Genomic DNA, 26,680 nt, shown 5'->3' with positions numbered 1-26,680 from the left:
ATAAATTAATAAATATTATAATGTGCATGATAATAATATACATATATCATTCTTGGTAGGTATGTGAATATGGAATTGTGACTTGTGGCTATTAGAAATTACTTTTATTATTTTAAATCATGTAAGTATTGTATGTAGTATGTTTATGATTAAATAATGCATTTAATAATACATTTGTGCGTTCGATCGTTTGATGACAAAAGTCATGGTTAAAAAAATGACTTACCCTTTCGACACCTCCTAAATAATTTCCGGGATAAAATTTATATTTATACGATATGAACACCAACACCTAATAATATTACCTATACTAACTACAACTATGTACCATGCCGTCAGTCTTGTTAAGTAGTCGAATAATTATTTGTATTTGAATACTTTTTTAAATACTTTTTGCATATCAGGTATTCAACTATATTTTTGAATATTTAGTTTTGTATTTTTTCAATCATTTAAAAATACTTTTTTTAAGGAACCAGAAAATAGGTTTAAATCTGTGACAAAACACATTTTTCCAACCAGTTTATTTGTATAATTGTTATTAGCATTATTCTTTATTGTATCCACCTACTATAATTGCAATAACTCATATTATGTTTACTATGTCGATGTATGTACTATAAACGTTAATGTCCATTAGTCCTTAAACTGGCATAGTAAATTAGCGGGGAGAATAATATATAATATATTCTAAAAGTCAAATTCCTATTATAGTAGAAAATAAAAGTATTCCCTAAGTTGATGTCTGCTCACACCATCAACAACACTTCCTACAATGTCGACGAGTTCTGTTTTTACAGAACGTTAGGTACCTATAATGTTATTATTTATTATTATTATTATTATTATTTACTGTTGTTGTTGTTGTGCTGTTGTTGGCCGCGCGTGATGATATAGAACGAACTCGCGCGCGCTTAAAATAACGCCGCGTGAGGCGCCCGCGGTCACCGCCGTCGTAGTCGAGAACAACGATTGCCGATGGGCAGGGCGCAGGGGTGGGGAAACGGTGCGGCCAAGTTCACACGGCCGTCGCCTCGTGTCGTGCCCACTCGAATATTATTAATATGCGAGAAAACGTTCTCCTCCGTTCGCGTATTATATTTAGGTACCTACCTATACCGTATTAATATAATAATATCATATGGTACTCGGTGCTTTAGTACAATAAATATAATATTATAAAATTATATTTAGGTACCCATTTGTAATTCACCGTGCATTGTGTAACAACATTTAATACGCATTTACTGTACGTCTGTGGTCTGTACGTGCTGTACTGCTTAGACACTGAGATTCCCAGCCATTTTTAACTCATGACGACACCCCTTTGCCGCTCTGAAATTTTATGGCGGGCTGCGAAGGTATTATTTTGCCCTCTCAGTTATGCCAACAATAAAAATCTTTCAATTTCTTAAAATAAATAGTGATTGAATTTAACATACATTTATAAGATAAAAATATTTTTTTTCTCTCAAATGACTGCATAAAGTATATTTTTCATGTTACTACTTACTCCTGTTTTATTATGTTCACGTATTATCAGCGTTATTGCATTATCTGGGTTAAAAAATAAACCAATATTTATATTTCATGAATTATGATTGCAGGATTATCATTACATTGTTAATTTTCAAACAAGGTTAGGATTTTTTAAATGGACTCTTTACGTGCTTAATATCTAAGATTTGTTTCTCAACGATACAATGGTTTTAAGTGATGTGTAAAAATAAAACGATTAGGTTATAGTTTAAATTTAGGTGAAAAAATTAATTTGTCCCTCCAAATGTTTTACTCAGTTACGCCACGTCCCGATGATAATTTCTAGAAATTTGATTGAAGTAGTATAGGGTATATATTTTAATATTTTTATTTACCGATTTAACATTAAAATTAAAGTAGATTGAAAATCACGCAGTATTACACAAAACACACATTCCTCTAGATACGTACGCTTTTCTTAAAAAAAATTTGTACGATTACTTTTTAGATAATTTCACGGCATCCTCAATCCTAGTTGACTTTACCTTGGTTGAGAACCTCTAGCCGAGAGTCGCGTAATAGAGATTATAACAATATGCATTCTCTAATCTCTGCACAACATAATTGTTTGCGTATTATATAATATTAGGTATATTGGTACGCCTATAAATTATAATATATATGAACCGTACAATGTGATTTTTTTAAGTATAGCATTTATATTTTTCGGTATATTTTTGCAGTCCTTTCGAAACGAGTTAACTCGGCAATGTTATGTGGTAGTGACCATATAAAACGTTGGCTATCTCTGGCACGGTGTATCAGTGACAGATTACTACTAAACGGAAAAATACGATAGAATCTGTATGTTTATAACAGCAGACAAGACACTTAATAATTATATAGTGAGTACAATTTTAAAAATAAAATGGCAATATCATTTTTTTTTTACTTTACCTATGGCCTGGTAGCAAGCGATAAAATGAGATTGATGATTCGGCACACGTATATGAGCTGGCTAAAGGATTACTATTATACATTTTGTAAGGTAATCAAAAAAAGCTGTTATACCTATATGGTGAGTTTTCATGATAAAACAGAACGAATGTAAGACAACATACAAATCTAGGGTGTATATACTATATTATTACTATAATGTATATTATAATTATATAAAAATAACCATAATGGCGGTGTTCAGCACGTTACGTTTTTGTCAAAAAATATAATCAAATATTTTTCTTTTCCCCAATTCCTCATTCTGAATCAGATATATCGGAACATGTCTTCCTGAAAAACGTAGCTCAAAATATCGAATATCGAAATAATATTTATTATTCATACGAGCGCTCAAACAGTATATATAATATATATACGCAGACGAGCAGTTCAGCGAGAAATTCACGGGGTGTATCCCCTCCTCGCTTCGCTGCCCTACTCATGACATGGCCACCGACTACACCCTCTCACAAGCACTACCACCCACCCATCGTACGTACACGTGTTCCACCGGGGACGCTCACTGTTTGCCCGCTCCTCGCACACGTGTATAATGTATATTGTAGGCACACACAGACCCACACATTATTATTGTTATTATTATTATTATTATTATAAAAGCATGAGGCCATGAGGGGTAAATATAACGCCCTCCGCCGAGCCCATAGTAAACGCTCGCAGCAGAGCAGCCCAACTCTTCTTCCTCGAGTTGTCGGAGATTATTTTTCCGTCTGCCGTATATAATATAATTTATATATATAATATACATAGGTGCAATCGTGTAAAGTGGACGCGACGTGTGTGCATAAAAATAATGTATATAAATTGTATGTGTATATATCATATACAAATGATCTGTATAAATTATAAAATAATAAATCGTTTCAGCGCCTGTCTCTTTGGCCGTAAATAATAATAATAATATATTATATTGCATTGTTTTCAGAGCATAGCTTATGAATATCACATTTTATACACTTTGGATTCGCGAAAGTATGTTTCAATTTGGTTCAAATAATGGTGGTGTATAGTTTTCCGTCGCCTCTGCTAAATCAAAATAATCCTTTGTACGCTCCATTAACTGCGTGTTTGTTTCGTCGTATTTGTGACGTGTGTGCGCATGTGTGCACGTTAGAAGAGCGAAAAAAACGCGTAGACGTTGCTGTTTTTTTATGGTTTTGGCGAGCAGTCAAAATTTAAAAAAAAAAAACGTTCCAAAATTAGTTGGACCCCAAGGCGCGGGGGCTTACGTGTATGTTGCTGCCGCCTCTGACTGATAATATTATAATAATTTATTATAAACTTCTCTAATTGCAACGGACCAATGCAATATCGATGGAATCAGATTTAAACGCGACTTATACATTTGAATTACGTGAAAAACTAGAGAGTTACATGACACGTCACCAAATAATAAGTTACTATAATTCATAATACAAGCATGTCTTACGTTTAGGAAGTATTCACTATTCAGGTCCCTTACAGTAAACAGACCAAGAACGTTTTTTGTCTTCCATTTACTGCTGTAAACGGAGTCATCATCGGTCGTCTCCGTTTTTTCTAGAATACCACACGTGTTACGGCACGGACATAATATAAAGTATTTTTATAATATTTTTAGTATTAATTACGTTTTCAACACGTATAGGTAGATTAGTAAATATTCAATTGTATCGATTTTGTATTGTATACACATCATATATATATGTCGCATCCACATCGCGTTATTGTACATTTCACGAAATGGACAACGTTTGCATCCATTTCGCGAAATGGAACCGTGGTTTCTCCACTTCACGTAATTACACAATATGGATGATATTTCGTGAAATGGATACCTAAACCATCATCGACGGAACTTGTTCCGTCATTTGGATGTCCATATAGCAAAACTTAAAAAAACTCTAATTTAATTATTATTTTTAAGTAAATGTTTTACAAATTGGTACTTTAATACAAACTATTATGCTTACTAATTTTTACATATTATATTTAATGTTTTACAAATATTATAATATTATAATACTTTAATACAAACTATTATTTATTCAGACAAGTTTGTGAGTTATGGCAGCGAGAATTACATTTTAAATTACCTTTAAAACAAGCACATTTTTTAGTTTGACATTTGCCTTTACAACAACAGCTTAAAAAACCTTGACCTCCAGTTAAAGAAGAGACAATTTCTCTTAATGACATCTCTTTTGTCTTATTTACTTTCTCGATGTCAATGAAATTTGATGTGGCTGGTTGTATAGTTCCAGGACCATACCAACCTTTCAGTATGCCATGTTCAGTTCCTAAATGGTTAAGGTCATTTTTTTGGCCAATCACTACTCCAATAATGTTGGCTGGGTCTGCAGGACCTCTATCCATTTTGATTTTTATAAAATTTACTTAAAATAATTAATTATTCCATTATGCTATAGGATAGTAAGATCAAAATACCAACATTTAAAGTTGGAGACTGTGTTGTAATCCCGGTTCCAAAGGTGGATAGAGGTCCTGCAGACCCAGCCAACATTATTGGAGTAGTGATTGGCCAAAAAAATGACCTTAACCATTTAGGAACTGAACATGGCATACTGAAAGGTTGGTATGGTCCTGGAACTATACAACCAGCCACATCAAATTTCATTGACATCGAGAAAGTAAATAAGACAAAAGAGATGTCATTAAGAGAAATTGTCTCTTCTTTAACTGGAGGTCAAGGTTTTTTAAGCTGTTGTTGTAAAGGCAAATGTCAAACTAAAAAATGTGCTTGTTTTAAAGGTAATTTAAAATGTAATTCTCGCTGCCATAACTCACAAACTTGTCTGAATAAATAATAGTTTGTATTAAAGTATTATAATATTATAATATTTGTAAAACATTAAATATAATATGTAAAAATTAGTAAGCATAATAGTTTGTATTAAAGTACCAATTTGTAAAACATTTACTTAAAAATAATAATTAAATTAGAGTTTTTTTAAGTTTTGCTATATGGACATCCAAATGACGGAACAAGTTCCGTCGATGATGGTTTAGGTATCCATTTCACGAAATATCATCCATATTGTGTAATTACGTGAAGTGGAGAAACCACGGTTCCATTTCGCGAAATGGATGCAAACGTTGTCCGTTTCGTGAAATGTATAATAACGCGATGTGGATGCGACATATATATTATATTATGTTTGTAAAATCGTGCAATGTTTTTCTTGTATTTCATTTAAAATAATTAGCGTCATTATCGTTACAAGGAGTGCTATACTAATAATAATATACCCATAATAAATTGACAAAATGCATGTCTGTATACTGTTATCGTGTTTATCGATTTTGGCGATAAATATGTAGGTTTATACATAAGCTATCATTGAATTCGAAACTTTCAACCACTATACTATTATAATCATACAATATACTACGTGGCCGATGGTGTAAAGAAAAATTTTTCTGATATTATACTAAAAGTCTATAATAATAATTTGAACGTAACATTGTGGGACAAGTATAAAATATTTGTTAAGAAAATTAAACATGGTTTAAACCACGTTATTGGTTTAATATTGGTTTACTAATACTCGTTTCGTATGCCTTAAAAGACGACCAGAAACATATTTTCGTTCTGATGATGCGTCATCGCGATCGACGGTCGTGCGTGTAACTATATAGAAAATGATGTAAGTATCTCAAGTTGTGTTTGAAGTGATATTTGTTTAGCGTTTAAAAATAATAGTTCGTGTATGTGTATATACTATATAGGACAATTATTATTGAGTGCAAATTATCCAATTAAAACCTCAAACGCAGGTACCTATCAAAAGATGCACACTTAATTAGAGGGGTTATATATTTGTTTAAATTTTATTGCGTTTATATATATATATATACTTAATTAAACATGAGTTTTAATAAAATGTGTATGTTGTCTTGACATATTTTCTCACCGACTTCATATTTTAATATTATTGAAATCGAGTGTCTGTGTAGTGTGTAGTATGCGCGCATACATTATACTCCATACAGATAAAAAAAAACAACAATTAACAAACGCTCGTTATTATACGTCGTAATGTCGTATCTTGTATTTTCGTTTATATATAACTGCAGTAAATATTTAGTTCAGTTCAATACGGCGGAATTCAAAATATTCATTATTTAACCAAAAATATATAATAGAATATGAATGTGTTTTTATTTTTTATTCTCATATTATATTGTCACGAATAACATTCATTGAATATGTGTGCTATTTCTATACGCCAGTATATAATATACAGATTATATTATTATAATATTGTAATATCGCACTGCAGTGGATTACAATGCACCTGTACTGTACAATAATTAATAACTGCGCGTATATTATAATAGCTTATGTCTACAATGTGTATACGCATTTCGGTAAGAACAAAAAATAAGAAATGCATTTATATACCTATACGTGATGCGTTTACACCTCAACCGGTTATAATCGATTTGAAAATATTTCGGAGGTGAGCCTTCTATAATATATGGTGATGGTTATCGCGTAAAATCCAGTTCGGAGCAGTCAATCGAAAACCGAGCGGAAAAAATTCGATTAATTAAATGATGCGTCATCGGTCTTGTGCTAGGTCAGGACGCTGTAGCAGCAGCCAGGTGAGCGCGATGTACATTTTGAAAACCAATGGACTAAATCTCGCACGGAATAGTGTAGTTACTAGTCAGGACGAAGCGGTGCCGTATATAGGTAAAATGTATTATCGTCTAATCGTTGTTGGACAAACCAGAAAGCGAACGTAATTTTTATTTTTATTAACCTATTTGTGACATGTGTTGTACGAATGTGTCATAAAGACGAATTATGTCAGTTACATTTTTAAATATATTATAAATATTTTTTTTATTATAAAATATACAAAATGTAATGCATTACTTAGTAATATTCGTTTAAGTAATTCAATTTTACAAAATATTAAAACTTTTTTATGTTTCATATGTACATAAATGTCTATAACTATACAGTTTCGAAAATCTAAATCCACAAAAATGTACAAATAAATTCTATTGAAATGCAATATCTTATTCGTGCAGAAAGTAGAATAATTTCGAAACTGCTTTTCGAGTTTCTACATCTTCAAAATTTGTAAAGTTGAAGGACTACACTCCTTAAATTTTGTTATGATCGAAGTATTTATATTACTTTGGACTTATGGAGTCTATGATATTCCATACAAATCAGAAATAAATAAGGTTGAATAATCTTCCCGTATATTTGTAGTTTATATAATAATAATAATAATCGATTTTTGCTGCTATCGTCAATCAAAACGATTTTCAGTGCAATTTCAATCGGTTTAAATTTTATAAGAGTACACTCTTATAAAATTGTAAAACTTCAAAAATGTATTTTTACGTTAAACCTTACGGATACCGCGTTCACGATGGTTGTTGACCAATAGATCTTTGGTCCGATCAGATGGAATAGTACGACTGTCCTGTTCACCGGGACGTGAGTGTCGTCCCGGAAAACGGAAGCCGGAAACACCGTGTAACCCTTGTCCTGTGAGATTCCACCGATCACCGGTTATTTGATATCATCATCGAGAAATCGTATTTTTAGAATTATATAATTGATAAGTACCAATTAGAAACAAAATTAAGTTGAATATTGATTTTTTTTTTAAATACTATTGGAGTTGTAATAAAATACGAATTTCGGCATTACATTTTTTAAATCTTAGAAACTCGCATTGCTCTTTCATATTTTGTGAACAATTGATATCCAATTTTCTTACCATGCCTATCAATATTAGTTACGTGAAAACTGCCTCTGATAGATTATGTTTTTTAAATAAATTATTATTGTTTACATTTATATGCTAACATTAAAAAGAAACATCGCATACATTTTTATTCGATTTCATGAGCTTTTCATTTTTAGGGCTACTTTTAGTACAGTGTTCATAACTACGTTAAAGTAGTTATTAAAAAATGCATTTCCCCTCCTCCACAAACTATTATTTCGTTTGAAACGGAAGATTCTTTGAGGAATTACTTACATAAGTTTTGAATACTTGATTTTTTCTGACTAGTATTCCTTTGTAACACAAGCTATTTTCTGTATTTCATTTGAAATGACATTTACCTGTTCACCCCACATCTATATGAAATATTATTATACGTCGTGTATACGTTGTTATTTCTCAGGAATACTTTGGTTTTTTTTATCATAAATAGATAACGGGTGTGACGATTCCGAAAATGATATTATATTCAATATCCTGCTACAATCTACCAAATACTATGAAATGTCTAATATATTATCGAAGTGTGAGTAAATGGTATATATATATATAATATACATAAATATATTTACATTATAAATACATATTAAATATTATATTATATTTTCAAAATAATAATTGAAATTGAACGATCAAATCCTTGTAACTTATCAATTTAAATAATATCAAATTATTGAAACGAAAAAGATCCTTTTCTAGAGTTAAAACGATGATAGCAATGTCTGAAAATGTAACAAATGTAATATATAAACTATACCCATTCAATAAATTCTATTGTATGTCGAGTGCGTCCTATGGTGTATCATCGTGTGCTCAATATAATAAAACCGTCTCGGCGACCATAATCGTACACATAATATAGCGCGCCGTGTTCGAGATTGCGATTGCTTGTAATATTATTATTATACGATACCGGAAAGCAAAAGTCTGTCGGAGCGATACATCCGTCGGGGGGGTAACCTGTACGAAACCGAAAACAATACTCTCGCGCGTGGTCGACGACGACGACGACGGTAGGATAGGTGGATAATAATATCGTCATGATAATAATAATTATCATTATCGCTATCGGCACGCAAACATCGATCGTCGAGCGGTCCGCTCCCCCGGGACGTGATCGCGTAGGCCGCGCACGCCGTGGTCCGGGCCCGTGCGCTTTTTCGCATCGAGCAATAACACAAACCGGTTTCGCTGAAAACGAACACCACAAGCGCGGCGGCGGCGGGGTCAAAACCAGTAAAAACCGAAGGTCGCCGTGGTGGCGATACTATACCTGGACAGACACACACACACACGCACACCCACATTTATATATAATATATTATACGTATATAATATTGTAATTTACAATATGCACGTACAGTGTGCGCTCGCGAGAGCTATGTGGGCCATGGCCTAGTTCTCGTCCGGTCGACGTCGTCGTCGTCGTCGCGTATACCGCGTATACCGTACGTCCGCCACCACCTCCACCGCCACTACCACCGCTACCAACACCACCGCCTTATGTCGTAGAGAGCGCGCGCGGGCGCGAGTGTTTTCGTGCGATGCATGCGTAACGCGCGTGCGCGCACGCGCTAGTCGTCGGCGACGGCTACACAGTACACACTACTACAGCACCACTACTACTACAGTACAACTGCGACGGACGACCATTACACTCCGCGCGTCCGTGTGTATCGGTGTTGCCGCGCGCGGCGTCCGCTCATCGTATCGTCGTCATCGTCGTCTGTGTTTTTTGTGCGTTCAATTTGATAATTTTTTTTTTCTCGGCACGGGTGTATTTCTTTTAATATTTTCACGGAAAGTGTTTGTGACCATAGTGTTTTTTGTCCCATTTACACACCCTTTCTCGCCGTTCAAACCATCGTCTGGTCGGTCGGTCGGCCGCCGCGTCGGAACGAAACAATGTGCGCGTATCGCGAACGCCGAAAACGGACGTCGCTACTGTTTCTGCAAGAACGGTCTACCGAAATTCGCATTATCGTCCGTCGTCTACACCGCCGCCACCGCCGCCTTCCGATGGAAGTCTTGGAAACCTTTTTCAAAGGTATCTAGTTTTTAATTTCATTTTTTACCACGGGCTGGGATATCAATTATTTCTCTCGTTTATGCACGTCACACGTCGTGTAACGAGAGAGAGAGCGCGAGAAAGCGAGTGATTTTCTACGTTAGTGGCTCGATCGCGTGAAATTCCGCGACGGTTAGTCGTCGCCGTCGTATATTTTTTCGCCTATACATATTATATTATTAAAATTACGATATGTTGTCGTAAATCGTTAATCGAATTCGAGCGGGTGCTATAAATATTAAACCGTATAGAAAATCGTAATAAAAGTCTGCGTTTTATCAAATCGTAGATCGCTTATTGTTATTGTATAAAAAATATGTTTACCGACTTATACAAAACATTCATATTATATAATATTAATCATTATTATATTTTATTATATAATATACTTGATACTTGAATTGTGTTTGTATTGCATTAAAGACCCCGTTAATAATTCATACTACACGTACACCACCTATCCGTTGTCTGGCCACAAACGACCGTGTTATTATAACATATAAATGTAGTATATACGCGCGACAGCCGACAGGTGCGTACGGTGTAGCGGTATACAATTTTATTATATGTTTATAATAAGAAATAATATTATACTATTTTCTCTGTGTCGACGGCCGCGTTTATTACGAACTTGGTCTTTTGGTCGTAGGAAATCGGTCCGACGCAGTTTTCTGGGCGAGACGGGCACGTCCTTTGCCGCAGCGACCTTGGGTCCGGTAGTACACCTCGCCGTGCGCTTTGAGGATAAGATTCGTTAATCGGTATAATAATATTATCGTTGTGAAATTCCTCCGGTGTCGAGCGTCGTACACAGCAGTAGTGCGGTTGGCTTGTCGATCGTCATTTGAAAACGGGCCAAAATACAATACGGTTATAATGTTATTATATCGGTCTGGTCTGGGTTTGCGACGATGAATGCCTCGTGGTTTGATCGATTATTGCAATCGACTCATAACTATTATTTCGCGTATACTGTTTAATACGTTTCTGTGGTGTAGGCATTAAGTCTACGGGAGATTTGACGAATGAAAATCCACTATAGACACGTGCCATGTAATATGTGCATTAATAATTGAAATCGAGATTAATGGATGATAGAAATAAAAATAGATGGACACAAACTATGTGCCTATAAAATTAATAATAAAATATTAGGGGTAAGAATAGAGTATTAGAAACAAATAATTAAACCTTTTTTATAAATTAAATTATAAACGAGAAAGATCTTTGTAACTTTGAAATAGTATGATAACTATTTAATTATTAATAATAATCTTTTTCAGCCCCCATAATCTTCTTGCACTTGCAATATTGTATTAGTAGGTATTAGTATTTTACACGATCTTATGATTTAGTATAATACGTATACGTAGTCAGTAAGGAAGTCTGTATGAACCGTTCTTGTTAGTTTTTAAAAGTATATTATAATGTATAATACTTCGTGATTTTAAATTTTTTTCCTGGATTGTTCATGAATATTCGCTATTTATCGTAATGCGAGCAAACTTTCCAAATACAACTTTTCACGTCTCACCGTTGTAGTATTCTTTAAGATAAACGTTTGCGTGATGTTTTCGGCCGAAACTAATCTCAGCCAAAGTTCATTATGCGAAAACGCAATGCTCAAAAAAATGTTGAGTGCAATATAGTAGGGTAATGGCGGCACCGCGGCGTCTTAATAACTGTGTAACATATATCTGATATAATAAATAAATATAATGTGATAAGAGTATTTTCCACTTTTAAACCACATTAGAATATTTTTTGTTACTATACACATTGCACACGTACTGATTTTACTCTAAACCACCGAGTCAGTGGTCCTAAGTTTAAACAAATAATATTGTATGCGTGCATATATTGAAAAATATATTTGATGGGTGAATATTATATTATTATTGTATTAAATAATATACATGCTCTTAAAATTTATACAAATCGTAAAATATGTGCAGCCATGTGCATGTTTATAATAGCGTTGCACCACTCTGAGAGTGCATATTTTGTATATTGCATACCTTTTAACCTATAGCTGTGCTTGTAGCATATACTTATGTACCTATCGTAAGTAATAACATATGATTCGATTACCTATACATTTACGTTATAATATTAAACATTTAAATAGAATGTTTTATTCATTTCAAATCTGCTGCATGTCGTATAATATGATATATGAACGGGATAAAAGATATATTACTATCGTATATGGTATATAATTTAATATAATGTGGTGCTGCACTAGTTGTACAAAAAAAAAAAATGGAGAAAAAATTGTGTCGAGTTCGTCACGTAATCTTTTCGATTTATCGACGGGTTTGCTATTAATATTTATACGGTTTACGATAGTGCTTCGTTTAGTACAATATATAATAATAATATATACAATGTACATAATATTATTATATTTATATATTATTCGACCTAGGCCTGCGTTTTGCACGCAGCCTTGATCATCATCTTTCCGACCGGATTTCGATCGCGTCGTTGTCATCGTCCACTCCTCTTATATTCTGTATCTTCCCAGTTCCCTATTATACCACGGTTGGTGTCCTGACAAATGTTGGTTCTCATCGATATAATTAGATTGAAGTCAATATTATACACACAAAAAAGTGGTAACAAAAAATATATAATTATAAAAAACTGTAATTTACAACGCACATATTAAACCTTGTTAGTTGACATATTGTATAGGTATAGGACGTAGCAGGTATATATCGCATTATGTAATGTACGGTCAGTAGTCATCGAGAAACATGGCCGATTTAAACTTGAGATTCTGGCAATAGTAGTTTACGTGCGAGACATATAATAATTAGAAGCGGAGGAAGCTGTTAAAATATTTTGGATTAATAATAATGAGATATTAAAAGTTAAAAAAAAGACGATTTGAATAACGTTTTAAATTGATCGTTATCAAATACTTATGTTAATTTGTAATATTACTTTTGTCTTCAATATGCACGGCACAAAATTAGGTGATATATTCTTAATTATAATTTAAATTTAGCCCAAATTCGTCCTCTGTGTTATGTATATACATTTAAAGCACAAAAAGCACGTACAATTTGGAACATTTATTTTGTTTATTTTTATGATTTTAATGATATACCTATTAACGCTTTACCGCGGATATAGTTTAAACTTTAAGATATTGTTTTCAGTAGTGACTACCAGTGTGTAAAATCAACATAATATTACTCTCGTATATTTTAGTGGAAAATGATTTCGAGCTAATATATTATTATTTGTGTTCACATTTGAAAGCATCTGTTATAAAGCATATTTCAATAGTTGTGCATTATTGTCGACACAAATTCAAACGATTATTATTTCTGCAAACCATGAACTTATACCTAAAACCGCAAAATATCAAAATATGCTGCAAAAAAATTACGAGTATAATAATTATTAGTTGGTATGTAATGTAAAATATATACCTAAGCAATACATATGGCATAGTATGCACTTTAACGTCGATTACATACCGGTAATATTAATAATTATATATAATATTGAATGTATTTCGAGACATAACAGCACAAATTAATGTTAACGACATCTTTCCAGAATAAAAAATGTTGAACTCGTTTTGTTGGACGTTGTACACCATTTCGAGAATTTGTTGGGTTTCATTTTCTTCGGAAGAGCTTTTTTTTTTTGTTTATAAATTATTGAAATGGTTTTAGATTGATGTGCTAACAATGTATAATGCCAACACCCCACATACTTAGGTAAAAACAAAAAGTTAGCCATTTTTACTCTTGAAAAATTTTACCAACTAAATAAGGTTGTGGTGTTTGAGTATAGTTGGTAGTACCACTGAAGTATAAGAAACGCTATCCCGGTGAAAATAAAGTCCAACAAAGTCTGGGACTCATCTAACACTGTCCCACCAGCACCAAACAAATTTGTTGGACATGATTATATATCGCAAGTGTCTGTTATGGGTCGTGCTGCTCACTTTATGAGGGTCTGTTATTATGTACTACCAATCGTCACTGCGTGTACTCTACATCGCTGCGGGATATCGTTATTATTGGGCTATCGACGACTGCATCATCCGCACTGGTGTGTTGGTTACGACGACGATTATTATCAAAACAAAATACGATTCCCGAGACCTCTCTAATACTGTAGACCTATACTAAACTAACGTTGTATGGTCTATAGTCTATAAAGCATACACGGAAAACCCCGGTGTAACACACCAAGCTAAAGAAAGTATAATATAGTGAAGTTAACTTAAATTTAAAGTAATTTCGTTCACGTTGTTCTGCATTTCGGAAGTATGCTCTAATTTTGTCTCGCCAAGAGGCACTTTTCTATTCCAAATAATTATTTTAATGGATAAAAGAATGTTTCAATATTGCGTGTAGGACGTAGGTTATACGTTAAAGAATAATGATGACTGCCGAATGTGTCTTATACATTATTATTGTTATACAGCAACCGTACGCTGAAACTAAAAGACTCGAGTGAACGAACGACAACTGTGTAAGGTAAACGAAAATAAATTAAGTATTTTGTGAAGTGTGTTCGGTGCAGGACTCAAAAGATAATAATAATCGCCGGATCCTTTCAGCGTAATTCCGTGTTAAATAGCCCCAGTTTGTTCATAAATTATACGTGCCTTTGAAATAATAGCACTTTTAAACCATTTTTTTTTCTACATAAATTATCAACACTCAGCAGTGAAAAGGTATACTTCACAGACCGCAGTATTACACACTTACAACTTATAATAATACATATTTACATTTTACAATATTTTTCGTATGTTGTGTCGATTAATCGGTATGGTATAATAATATAATATACACTCAACCTTGGTTGGAAAAATATTTAGGGGATTGGAAAAAACGTCGATAATTATAACTTTGAGCTGTATATCACCAAAACACAGTATCTGTATTCTTCATAATTTTGCAGGATTATAGTTTTTGTAAATTATTCCAGACTTTGTAGGTGCTGTATACTCAGTGTGGTATCTCCTGGAATAATAATGCGATTTCAAAATAGATTGGATAGAAAAATTTAGCGTGAATTGATATAAAATAGTATGAAGGTATTGAAGTTATATTTGATAGGAATTTTGGTTACTGTGTTTTGACATTGTACAGCTGAAAACTTTCGACCCTCATGGTTGTCTTTGGAGTTATCATGTAATGATCAGCATCAAGACACAAATAACTTTTCTACGTACTATATCTACCTGACTGGAGGTAGGGCTGGTGTGCATGAACGATTCTTCTATACCCTCATACACACACGACACACCGTACGTGAGCCCCGAGTTTTCACAACATGAAATATCTTGTTATTGCATAACGTTCGAAATAGTATAAATACCATGTTATGCGAATACCACTTCGTTTATACAACGCACAGAACTGTGTATTGTATATAGAATAACGATATGGAATCATTAAAATTGTATAAAAATAATTAATAATTCTTCGTTGTGGCTAAACACGGCATGGTAGCGACTAGCGATAGCATGATTACGTAATAACAATCAACAATAAATGAAATGAAACCAATATTTATGAGACGAAGTACTCCCAAAGTTGTGTACCTAATTTATACTTACATATAGAGCGTATTGAAGTTATACGATTGGAGATATGTTTCATAACATTAATGTACGCCGGGAAAAAAAAGTTTCGGGTTAATTTTTTCCTATATGAGTGTAATAATGTAAATATGTAATATGACGTATGTATACAATAATAAAATATACTTTTAACGAAAAAAAAAACAATAATAAATAAATGACGAACGAAAAACGAAATATGATCGGTCGTTTTTCTCTGTTGCCGTCTGCAACGCGATAATGGTGATGATTTTTTTTCGAATCGCTCGCATTCGCCGCCGGAAGTTGTTTGAAACGCCGAGCGGAGAAGTGGGTCGCTGCCATATACGTGCAGCAAATACGTTTGCAGGAAGTCGTCGTCGTCGTTCGTCAGTATATATATACTTTTATACTTATACCTTCATAATACAATTATTAGTGATTACGTATTATGACGTATAACCATTTAATTTGCCCGTGTGCACTCGCGTAGTCGCGTATGGGTGATGCCACCGACCTATGCGCGACATAATAATTAAGACGGTGCACAAGTACAACACATAACATATTTTTATTTATTTCTGGTCGGGTACGAGAAACGATTTTTCGGGAGGTGGGTGGAAGTAGGGAGACTCTTTAAAAAAGGACGTTCTAACCTTTTTTACTGGTTTTATACTGTTTTTGATGATTATAAAAAAATACAAGTCGTAAGAAAAAAAACACAATATTTCTTTATTATATTAATAATTTTTAAACCTACTACTAGTTACTATCGATATTCTTTCAATCGAAATTATGATATATGCATTAGTTTAATAGCTGACCTAATGAAAACCTAACCTCCCCAACACATCTACATCGTTTACAAATATGCGTTCCCCTGAGGTTCTAACCATTTTCAGAATATTTTCGTGCATTATTCTACGAGTACATAACATTACAGCAACTAATAATTATTGCAATATCGCTGAAAGTTCGTTTGTCGATGAGAAATTAATTAAAAGTAGACACAGATAAACTTGATAATCTATCTCTGTACGTGTATCTATGGACTACGTACAAATCATTAAGATTAACATCAACATAATTAAACTTTAATAATATCATTAACGTGTCATAGCTATTATGACCAACCCCATTTCCGTTTCATTATCAGTTACAAAAAAAATAAAATTTTGATATTTATTATTCATCAACAATCACAATTTAAATAACGATTAAATTATTATTGAAACATTTGAAACTTCATTTTAAACTTAAATAAAATAATTTTAGTAATAATAGTGATACAATAAAATGTGTTGAAAATATGTAGGCGTTGAATGCGGTGGTTGGATAGAAGGATAAAGTAACACTACATAATAATATGGCCTCTAATGTCTAAATTCCTAAATGAGACACACTGCAGTGGTGCGGTCGTTCGCAATATTCCATTTTTCGACGGTAAATATTGTAAAAACCTCGTTATCGGGGTCTCTCCACTCTCCAAGTTTTTCTCTCTCCCTCAACGATAATTTATATGCAAACTGGTGGAAAAAAAATATTGACGTTTCATTTTTTTTTTTTACGCTATCGGAGCGTACCGAAATTGCAGCAAAAAAACAACGTCGACGCTCCGTTATACATTGTTCCTCTGCCTCTGTCTCTCCACGTGTAGGAACGTAATAATCGCACGAGTGTTGCCGTAATATGTGTGCGAGTGTGTAAATAACCGATTGTTCGAATGGTATAAATATAATATTGTAACGAAAAAAATATCATAGTTTGGAAGGAGGGGGAAGAAGCTAAAAAAAATAGCACGGTTTTGCCTATCGTGTGAATTACCATAAACGCGCCGAATCGTTGTTGTCGTCGTGACAGACACGTCGAACGATTTTTTTTTTTCATTAATTGTTTTCTATGTTATTATAGGTACCTATAACCTACAATAATATTATACTTGTCGGTGGTTTTGAAGCTCGTCTTTCGCAAGATCATTGTATCCTCTTCTTCGTATAATGTTATTAGTTATTACGTCTTGTCGTCTTATATTAGCATAGAACTTATACGTAAAATGTTATTAGTCATTCAACTACGATATTATTAACGTTAAAGTGATTATATGTGTATACAAAATATAAATTATTTTAATATCGTTTTTTATTGTCTGCTTTATGTAACTCGACAGATATCGATTTTTGTGCTACGTACCTAGCATAATATATATACTCTCATTCCATTCGTTAATCTTTCTCCGTGTGCGCTCGCGCGAGTGTGTGTTCAATATACGACCGTTTTCCCCATTCAACCTGCCGGTGAAATACGATTTTCATGTTGATAAAAAGGCGAAGAGAAAAATCGGGGTTTTCTCAACACGACGACGGGTTGCAACCGGAGACGTATAAATAGTGTTTTTATATATATTATAAACTCGGAGTTTCAGTTTTATCAATATATATATATATGTGTGTGTGTGTGTGTGTGTGTGTGTGTGTGTGTGTGTGTTTGACGTTTGTTCGCACAAAGTGCAACTGAATCCCGNCGACGGGTTGCAACCGGAGACGTATAAATAGTGTTTTTATATATATTATAAACTCGGAGTTTCAGTTTTATATATATATATATATGTGTGTGTGTGTGTGTGTGTGTGTGTGTGTGTGTGTGTTGGACGTTTGTTCGCACAAAGTGCAACTGAATCCCGTAATATCGGAATAGTTTGATCTATATCGACGGGGGAGAAAAAATTCATCGTCTCGGCTCTCTAGTCGTCCTCGCGCCGGTGGCAGTGAATATTACAAGGCCGTGGCGTTACATTACACGCATACGGCATACCTCTTAAAACCACGTTGTACATAAAACGTTTCTTATAAGTGCTATTTATTTTTCTCGTTTTATTGATATTATTATAAATAATAATAATAATAAACTATATGTATATAATGTAGTACTATAATAATAATTAATAGTATAATGTAAGATTTTATCTCTCGTTATTTCGTCATACACCATGCTGCTAGTCGGACAGTATCGATATGTATTAAATAGGTTAAATTATTATTATAATATATTTAACCCAACTTACTCCAAACGCATTAATAATTAATAATTATGAAATATTGTTGTTGTGTTTAATCTAACAATAAATATAATTTTAAAAGTAAATCGTCATAATATTGTACACATTCATTTTATATAGATCAATCTCCGAATACTCGAAAAATTTTAGACTCGTTTGTATTAATTATAATTAATAATAAAATGTTAATCATTTACTTATAAATCTATTCCAATTGTTTTATTTTTTATTTTTTGTTTCAAATGATATTAAATTTGTTTCACTATCGATTTTTGGTCATTCGCTGAAAAATGTCAGTTTCTCGTGTTAATAGATTTAAGGTGGGATGCATTAATGTTCTTGTTTTAATTTCACCCCTACAAATGCCTTAAATGTAGAATCCTGCAGTGTTACTGTGTTAGACAATTTTAGTCGCGATTTTTTATATCAAAAACTTTCAATCGTTATAATATGATATAAGGTGTATGCCGTATTAGGTACACATATATTTTGTAAAATATTGATTAAAATGTTTTATATCATTAAATCTATTTCGATATGGCTATATTTTTTGTAACTATAAGTAACTATTGTCCAACTATAATGAATAACATTAAACAAGTTACTTAACTTATAAGTTATAATATCTGATTGATATTAAAATAATTAAATACTGTCATATTAATATGTCAATATTTTTCTCGTCAAAACGCTTTGATGCTAATTTAAATGTCTCTTAAATCAAACTATATTTTAAAATATATAGACCACAGACGTTATATTTGTGCAGACTTAATAGCCGTTAATTACTTATCATAGCTTTTTTACATTAATAACACATTAACTTGGAAATTTCACAAAATTGGTCTATAAACTAGAATATTTTGTAAAGTATACATTTATAGTAATGTTTTTTTATAAAACGACTGGTTAAATAAGTATGCTGATAATTAGTTATTGAAAAATAATTACACAATTATTGTAACATTTCAAATGTCCGACACGTGATTATATGTGCTTTTTTCAATTATAATATTATTAATTCCTATTTCTTAAACATAACAACAAATGCATTTAATAAATTGTATTTTGTGAATTAGCTGCGTTATACTCTTTTTATGTGACGACTAAAATTCTCGCAGTTCTCGTTGCGAAATTGTATTTTTTTAATATGACAGAAGATCAAACAGGAGTATCACATATTTACTCAACTGTGAAATTCGTGCTGCAGTGTGATCGTATATATTTATACAGTAACATATGGAGTAATAGAAATAGCTACATAACGGTAATTAACTAATCCTATATTATAAGCTTACAATATCGGTTAAATACCTCATCGTGAGCGTTTAAACGAGTGCTGATTTGAAGCTCTGGTAGTTTATAGAGCGCTGGAATTGAACATGAAAGATTCGCTCGTCCATTGTTGTTCGTTTGACGCGTTGACCTAGAGCCACATTTTTCCCCTCTCCCGTTATCTTTTGTTGCATACAATAATTTATACTAGTACAAGACGTATAGGTTGTAATCTGAGAGTAGCTATACTATATTATATAATATTAAATATATATATCTACACTAGCTCGCGATACGGGTTTCTATTGTACAGCTCACGTATTATGTATTTTTATGTTCTATAAATACGTCGCGTTTCGTGCAGTGCACGCAGTAGTCTGCAGGTAGGTGTATACGTTACGAGTGTAGTATACCCCCCCGTATGAAATCACTGACGTTCGGCGCCGCTTTTGTATGGTTTAAGAACAATCCGCATACTATCCCTTTAGGCGTTTTTTTTGCAGTTTTGAGGGAGCAGGCTTATTCACGTAAAATATTTTTTTTTAAATAATAATACACATGTTTTAACATTTAAATATAATATGAGACAATAAGTTATTCCAAAATGTGTGAAGTTTCCGTGTATTTACAATGCAAAATAATATAGTTATCGTTAAAATCACAACTTAATATAAATTCATGTCGCAACTGTATACAAAAAAACAATTAACAATCCATACAATACTAATCAGTAATCAATAATACAGTGGTGAGCGTATACGTGGTGCACGTGTTATCCAGATAAATAATGTAATATGTTATCGTGTTACCAATAGTATACGAGTGACATGATTTTAACATATTTTTTTTTTTTAAAGCAACCAAAGTTGGAATAATATTTTAAAATATCAAACATTTTTGGAATCATTCATTTTGATGGCATAGAGTATAAAACATTTACAATTTAAATCCTATGTAGTGCAATTAATGTATAAATTGATACCCTACATACAAACAATATGCACCTAGTGTACTGTAACTTACAATCTTCTTTTATCTCGAGAATAATGTATCATATATCATTATTGACTGACAGTTGTCTCTGTTGCAGGCTGAAGTAGTCATATTATGGACTCGGGATTTAGCAACATGTTGGAAAACACTAGGAAATACTTCCAAGGGATCCCTACGGACGCAGCCTCCACCGCAGCAGCAGCTGCTGCAGCAGCGGCCGCCCAACTGCACTTCCCGCCACCGTTACCCCCGTCGCATCATCTGCACCACAACGGCGGTGGCCGGTCGTCGATGAACTCGTCGTCATCGTCGTCGTCATCATCGTCGGAACCGTCATCGGCAGCGGCCACCGACCGGTTCGCGGGCTACCACCACCCACACTTACGGTACAACTTTCAGCCGTACTCGTCACCGGGCCACTACCCGCGCACCGCTGTTGACCCTAAGCCCGCGGCCTTCCAGCACCACCACTTTCAGCCGCCGTCGCAACTACAATACCACCACCAACAACAACAGCCGCAGCAGCAGCAGCAGAACCACCATCAGCTGCCGCCCTCCGCATCATCGTCGTCGTCACCGCCGTCGCCGTACAAGTCGCCGTACACGATGCAACCTCTGCAGCCACCACCGCCGCTGACTGTTAAACAACAACAACAGCAACCATCTCCGTCTCAATTCAAGCCGATGTCGGCTGCTCGATCATCGCCGCCTACCTCCGCATCGGGCAAACAGTATTCGCCGCCGAAACCACCGCAGTCGCCATACGCGGTGGTGCCCAAGCCAACATCCGGCGCGCCGCAGCCCCAGTCACCGTTCACCGCGCCCAAAGAACAGCAGCCATCGGTGCCCGAGACGCCGCCCCCCTCGCCGCACTCTTCGCACTATTACAATAGGACGACGCACAGCGGTCTGCAACAGCAGGCCATCGACAGAGATTACTTGCGGTTCAAGCCCATACAGACTCCACCGCCACCACCCAAGTAAGTGTATAAAGAGAGTCTATCGCGTATTGTTTGGTTTTACGCTCGTTAAAAATCGTCTATATTTGGTATTGTTTTTGACGACTTTTTATTTTTTTTTTTAGCAGGTTTCAACCGTTGGAGAGGCCAAAGTCTGAAGTCCCCGTGACTAGCGGGACGGGCCCACAGTCCTCGCATTTGGCCATCAGGTATGACCCGAAACTCGAGCAGCCCCGCAGCGGTGTTAGAGCTGTGCCCATAGCTCAGGCCAAGCAACCTTCATCGTCGTCGACCACGGCGGCGGCCCAGCACGACGTTAACCGAGTGATTGTGCAAAAACCCGAACCTTTACGGTATCATCATCAGCAGCAGCAACAGCAACAGCAACCGCAGCACCAGCTTAATAACAACCATCCCCATAGATCGTCAGCGTCGTCGGATGACCATCATCAGCACCATCATAAACGACCGGCCTCGGTGCAGCCGTCGTACTTGGAGTCCAGGCCGTTCCAGATAAAACCATATGATGGTGGCGGCAACAACAACAGCAACGGCAGCAGTAGCAATGGAAGCAGCGGCAGTGGTCAGTCGTCGTCCGCCTCGTCGTATCACAGGCCGTTCACCGTGGCGCCGCAACCACTGCCGCCGTCTTCGCAGGCCTCTGCCGCTATTATCGTGTCGGGCATGGACCACCGTTGGGCCGCGTTCGACGGCCGGGCGCCACCCGCGTTCCTGCAACAATCGTCGTCGTCGTCCTCCGCAGCCGCAGTTATCAACGGTTACCACCATCACCACCGGCAGCCGCCACAACCACCATCATCGTCAGCAACCGTTGTGACTCAGCACCATCAACACCATTCGTTGTCCAGGCAACAGCAACAGTCGCAACTTTATCCGCTCAACTTGCACAAGCTCACTCAGCCCGCTCGACCGGCCACTGCCGCCGGCCAATTGCAACAGGTTAGTGGTGTTAAACACACATTTTAATATCGTGTAATACTATAATACCATGTATACAGGCTCAAAATATAATATAAACGTGTTCGTCACTTGTGTAGGGTTGGACAATATTTGGGATACTTTGAAAAAAGACTGGGTTGGTTTTAAAAAAAAGCACTCAAAGTCATCTTTAACTATAATTCGATTATTAATTGTAGTAAAAGTTTATAAAACATTCACATTTAACATTGAAAAGCCAAAAAGGAGGTGTAGTAAGTGTAGTCATAATGGCATACACATATGACACATGAATATTAGTTTTAAGCCATGTCGTAAACCTATACTGCGGTCAACAGTTCTACATCCTACATGTTAGTAACGTTTCATTTAACCTGTAATCTTCACTTTCAATAATATCAGTGGTTAGACCTATGCCTGTCGTTATGTTTGGTTTTCGAGTCATTTGACGTGTGTTTAGTACGCGCTTAAATCACTGGCAGCGTGCCGACATTTCTATACACGTAAAAGCGGCTGCCGCTGTGAAATATCGAAAACCGCGCGTGCGCATTGGCGGCAATAACGTCGTCGATGACTGCGCGCAAACGGGTGTAATTGGAAACCATAACAATTATTATTAATTGAATGTTTTCGCACAACGAGCGCAAGCAATTTCCGCCGGCCAAATAATCGTTTTTCCACTCAGAAATCTCGTCAGCCGCCGCCTTTTGTTTCTAGACGCAAAACACTTATCATATGGGTTGACGCCCCGCCACGCGTTTGTTTTTAATGCATTTTTTCCCTCATTGCGACACGATGACTGTTCAATTAGGTTCAAAGGTCGTTAGCTCAAATTTTGTTTTCAATTTTACGTCATTTTACGGTCGGACAATATCGAGTTCATCATTAATAAAATATTGAACGCTGTAAAACGGTACGACGTGTGACGATTGTTTTTCGTTAGGTTAGGTTATTTGTTGTTTATTCCAATAATTTGTTATGGAACGATGAATATATTATTTATATATTAATATATATTTACTGTCGGAACTCGACGAGACCTGGGTGTTTTCGTCTTTATTTTAATTTTTCATAATTTCAATTATTATTACGTATTTTATTATTTATAAATAACATATTATAATAAACACGTATTTTGTAATTTCCGTCGTACGATTGGCAAGAGTTTGATTTAATTTACTCACCAAATAATATAATTACACAATAACATCTAATTTTTGTAATGCGGATTTCCCGTGGTTTACCTACCTTCGTTCTTCGGTATTCGTCAGAAATAGCTCGGTAATCACCATGCCTACATTTCACTTTTGCATGATGGGGAGGAGGCGGTGCCGGTCAAACCTGGATTAAGGGAAAAACAAATCTTTATTTAGACCATCGACGACCACCTGTGGTTATTATCGTTGTTGTCTTCTTTGGTTGTAGTTTGTTTATCATTTTATATTTCGGTTCGAACTTCGTTTCTGTAATTTTGTTTCCCATTCATGCCGTGGCTGTCTGCCGTTCACAACGCGTTTCCGTCGATTCGTCTCCGCCGTCTCTATCTGCACATGAGCCAGCCCGCACATAATCCTCATGCACTCGTAGACTGTAAGTATATTCGTAACTACACATAACAATAATTAGCTTTAATGATGCACATTTGCACGATATGATAGCATGCAGTACGTTCTGAACTCTGTCGTAGTGTCGTAATATGAAATCACTATTACTGTGGGTCATAATAATATTAAATTGTGCCGACGCGTATCTCATTGCGATTTGTCATTAAACACTCATTTTAATATAAATTAATTGGTTAACCTTGACGTAATTTTCATATTTCCGTCTTCTTTAGATTAATCAATCGACCTAATTTTGTTACTTATGCTACAAGTGTGCTTTACCTTATTTTATTTCCAAAAATAGGAAAATAAAATTTTTAAATAAATTTTTATTCTTTTAATTAGTCCATGGGTACAAGATGGAAAACATAACATTTTTCTTAAATATGAATCTTCATCATTATTAGAATATTTATCGTATTCATTATACATATTATAATTATTATTTGTATTAAAAAGTTCTTATATCTATGATGTTAGTAATGATAATCAAAAATTGGAACAATAAATATACCTATATCTTTTAGGTATAATTTACGTTGTCGTTGATTTAACAATATCGAAATAGAATGTATTAGCATCCGTTTTGAACTAGAAACCAATCATGAAATATATTTTGTCAATCTGTCCGAAATCCTAAAAAAAATGCTTATAATTCTGTCGGTTTTGGCGGGTGCGCGTAGTTTACTCCGCGTACTATTGTTATGGTTTTCGTATATATACATAATAATTATATTACTGTGCGTCGTATATACTGTATAGTATTATATAGTAGGCACACGTGACCTCGGTCGTTGATTATTTATTCGTCGTGAAGTCAAAGTCAATGTTGTCGTTGGCCCCCTCCTCGCCTTCCCCACACCCGCCATTCACATCTCGGCCGGCCGAACCGTTGCTTTTGTTTTGGTCGGAATATTTCTGTTTTCCTTTCGTGTGACGGTTCGCGTTATTCACGTCCGTTTTGTGTCCACGGCACACACACCAATCGATGATGATATTTTATTTACAATTCATGCGCACTGGAAAATTGTAACTAAATTTAGGCACAGGACCCCACTGAAAGCGAATGTTGAACATATTATTTGTCGTATATTTTTTAAGGTTTCGGCTGGGCCATTCCAGCGCTTTTATTGTGGTTTTGGTAGTGAACCGAGTTCGATCCAAGACGGCCGACAGACGAATCATTCAAATCCCGTGCGTAACGTAACTCGAGACGAAAATTAAAATCGTAATCGGAACTAAGACGACGAAAAAAAAACCACCGTCATTCTCCGGAAAATCGAAGAATGATATCCCGTAAAATTGAAATTTCGTTTTATATACACAGTCGTGCGTTTTGAAAATAAAAAACCGCCCTGTGACAATGACACTACTATGCTCCTTTTGATAAAACTACGCCCACGACGGTACTCATTTATTACGCATTCGTTCGAGTTTTGTCCCGCAGCGCCGACCGGCATCGATGCCAATGTTATTATTATTCCGTTCACATTTTGCACCGCTGCTCGCTCGTCGTCGTTTGTGTGTTTGTAATATAATATACAATATATTACTATAATATACGACGCGCGTGCGCCATTTTTGCCCTTTTAAATTTATTATTTTCACGTAATACTATTAACCGATTCTCGCCGTAGTGTGTCCGTTTTTTCGCCTGTCCGGTCGTCGACGAGACGACACGCGACGCTGGTCTGCGACATCCGGTTTTCCGATAATAATATACATTGGTGTATCGTATATTATTACGAACATATCAAATTCCAACGGATGCGAATCGGAGCCAATAGACGGGACTACGTGATTTTATTAGATACCCATGGCATTATGAAACAAACTACAGCGTAGTCGCTGACTCGTTTTCCCGCAATGTTTTTCACTTGCTTACACTGCCTATGCGTTACTAAATCATTTTTATCATCTTACGATTTTCATTTAT

At 35.1% G+C, this 26,680-nt stretch overlaps 1 protein-coding gene across 3 annotated transcripts in view; it reads left to right on the top strand.

Moving 5' to 3' along the window:
* The window catches only part of LOC111041448 (putative RNA exonuclease pqe-1), a 140,812-nt gene that overhangs the window by 93,482 nt on the left and 20,650 nt on the right, over positions 1 to 26,680 (top strand). The window contains exons 1-3 of one of the 3 annotated variants that reach the window (XM_022325733.1): positions 9,875 to 10,302; positions 21,322 to 22,204; positions 22,309 to 23,143. In XM_022325733.1, coding sequence (XP_022181425.1) covers positions 21,339 to 22,204; positions 22,309 to 23,143 — 1,701 coding nt within the window. In that variant the 5' untranslated portion in view covers positions 9,875 to 10,302; positions 21,322 to 21,338. Of the gene's footprint in view, positions 1 to 9,874; positions 10,303 to 21,321; positions 22,205 to 22,308; positions 23,144 to 26,680 lie in introns of those variants that run through there. The other 2 variants (XM_022325737.1, XM_022325724.1) reach the window with 2 other exon arrangements.

The sequence above is a fragment of the Myzus persicae genome, unplaced genomic scaffold (genome assembly GCF_001856785.1).
Source record: "Myzus persicae strain clone G006 unplaced genomic scaffold, MPER_G0061.0, whole genome shotgun sequence".
NCBI classification, from domain to species: Eukaryota; Metazoa; Arthropoda; class Insecta; order Hemiptera; family Aphididae; genus Myzus; species Myzus persicae.
This window is presented reverse-complemented; position numbering and strand designations above follow the sequence as displayed.